This window comes from Micromys minutus (assembly GCF_963924665.1).
Source record: "Micromys minutus genome assembly, chromosome: 30".
NCBI lineage: Eukaryota > Metazoa > Chordata > Mammalia > Rodentia > Muridae > Micromys > Micromys minutus.
This window is the reverse complement of record NC_137965.1, coordinates 29,058,684-29,060,967: the sequence shown is the minus strand read 5'-3', so window position 1 is coordinate 29,060,967 and position 2,284 is coordinate 29,058,684. Positions and strand designations below refer to the sequence as shown.

The window sequence follows — 2,284 nt, the reverse complement described above, 5'->3', positions numbered from 1 at the left end:
CCTCCGGGTGGATACAGAAGTTCTAATTTTCTGTTCCCAATAGCTGGATCGGGCAAGGCAGGGAAGGGCAAGTTAGAGTGTGCACTTTCCGTGTGCACTCCAGAGAGATCTCTCTGCTTTCCGGCAGCCCAGGTCTCCCACCAACCAGTTGCTCATCCTCTATCTCTTAATTAATTCTTACAGGTAAATTTAATAACTATTTGCTTCAAGTCAAATGTGAACTATGGAAACTTTTACCTACTAAATTTTTCATTTCCATGGTGAATAAATACCTGGTAAATTAATTTATGCACTAATATAACTTACTAAGCTATCTCCATATTAATTTCAATGAAATTTGGACACAACTATAGAATTCCTGCAACCCTGGCACTTCAAGGTTCTTGAAAGATAGGTTTATCTTCTTCCACTGAGTGGAATAAGCCAGTGAGTGGAATATATTTTACAGAGAAGCATTAAGTATAGCCCATGGTCCATATGCTAGGAGACTGCATCACACAGGATATTCCCAAAACTCTAACATCATATACCTGAATATCCTCAGTGTTTGTCATAAAAATTAACCTTCTTTATACCATGAAAAGAAAATAGAAGTATATTTACAAGTCCTGGATAAGGCTTATTAGTATAGTTTGCTCTTTTATTTTTTTTCCCAGACCAAGTAATCTTGACCATAATGCTCTATATTCTTTAACTGTGAAGACATCTGCCATTTCAAATGTGTGTCCTGAAACTTCTACCAATCCTACAAATCTGTATTGTAGGTATGTATCTTATGTTATAATTGCCATTATGAAAAACTGCAAGAAAGTATTGTTATGGAACCCAGAGTACAGACTGAAATCTAAGAATACATGTTGTTCCTGAGCTTTCAGTCCCATTATTTAGCCTTTCTGTAGCTCATCAGATTATTAATACTTTTCATTTATCTTGATCAGAAAAAAAAATGATTATGGCTATAATCTAAAGAAAACCGTGCCCTATAACAAAATGGAATTTTGGAATATGGCAATCAAAAACTTTTTCTTGTTACAAATTTTAACTGGAATTCTGGGTAATATGTATCGTCTTATCTACTATCTAATCTACTATATAGAATTTAAATTAAAGCCCACAGACTTGATACTCATGCACCTAATGGCATCAAATGCTTTGATAGTTCTCTCTCAAGGAGTGCCCCTGACATTGGCAGCTTTTGGCTTAAAGCAATTTTTAAATGATTTTGGATGCAGATTAATTTTTTTTATTCAGAGAACTGGCCGGAGTATGTCCATTGCCATCACCTGTTTCTTGAGTGTCTTCCAGGCCATCACCATCAGTCCCAAGGAATCCTGTTGTAAAGTTCAAAAGGCTAAGACTGCAAAGTACACTGGCTGCTCCATTTGCTTTCTTTGGGTTTTGTCCATAATTATGAATTTTATTTTATTTATATACGTACTTTGCAAAGGGAATGGCAAAAACAGAACAAGAAATCGCAACTTTGAGTACTGTTCGACTAGTGATGGAGAAAATATCAGTGCCTCAATCTACATAGCACTGGTTGTGTGCCCTGAAATCTTCTTTTCTGTGCTCATAGCCTGGTCCAGTGGCTCCATGATTTTCATTTTGTACAGACACAAGCAGAGGGTTCAACACATCCACAGCAGTCCTGTTTCCAGCAGAATCACCCCAGAATCCAGAGCCACGCAGAAGATCCTAGTGTTGGTGTGTACATTTGTAGTGTTTTATACTCTTTCCTCTTTCTTACAAGGTTACATAGCTCTTTCATATCATCACAATTTGTGGCTGCTGAATATAACCTGCCTCATTTCTCTGTGTTTTCCGTCCTTTGGGCCCTTTGTTCTTATGAGTAATTACTCCTTGATGCCCAGATTCAGTTTGATCTGGATATGGAATAAAATCTCCTCATCTTATTTAAGTATTTGATTGATATATTTTACTTAATTTGCATTTATGTATTCAATTTCCATCAAAACATAAATAAATATAAACTCATAGGACATTTTCTTTATTGAGGTTAACAAATATAAATATGGGAATCAGTAGCCTACATGAGATTCATTATATCATGATGAGCTCAAGTACTTTTGAGTCTTTCATTTGTTAATTTGAATTGAAATAAGCCAAGGGGAAAACTGTTAATAAAATTTATCTTCTTGTGGATTTAATTCCTTCAGGCTAGTTTGATACTAGGAATTTCACAGACAATCGGTGAGTTCAACATTCTAAGAACAAAGAAAGGTAAAACTATACCTGGCCATGTGCTTGTTCTTAATGAGGCTTT

The 2,284-nt window shown here is 35.7% G+C and overlaps 1 protein-coding gene across 1 annotated transcript; it reads left to right on the top strand.

The window, feature by feature from the left end:
• Nucleotides 1–990: 990 nt before the first annotated feature.
• On the top strand, nucleotides 991–1,926 carry LOC308439949 (vomeronasal type-1 receptor 4-like; the record flags this gene model as incomplete). The annotated part of the gene is made up of 1 exon (XM_080941891.1): nucleotides 991–1,926. One exon carries the CDS (start codon nucleotides 991–993, stop codon nucleotides 1,924–1,926), a length of 936 nt encoding a protein of 311 aa, XP_080798017.1.
• Between the last annotated feature and the right edge of the window lie 358 nt (nucleotides 1,927–2,284).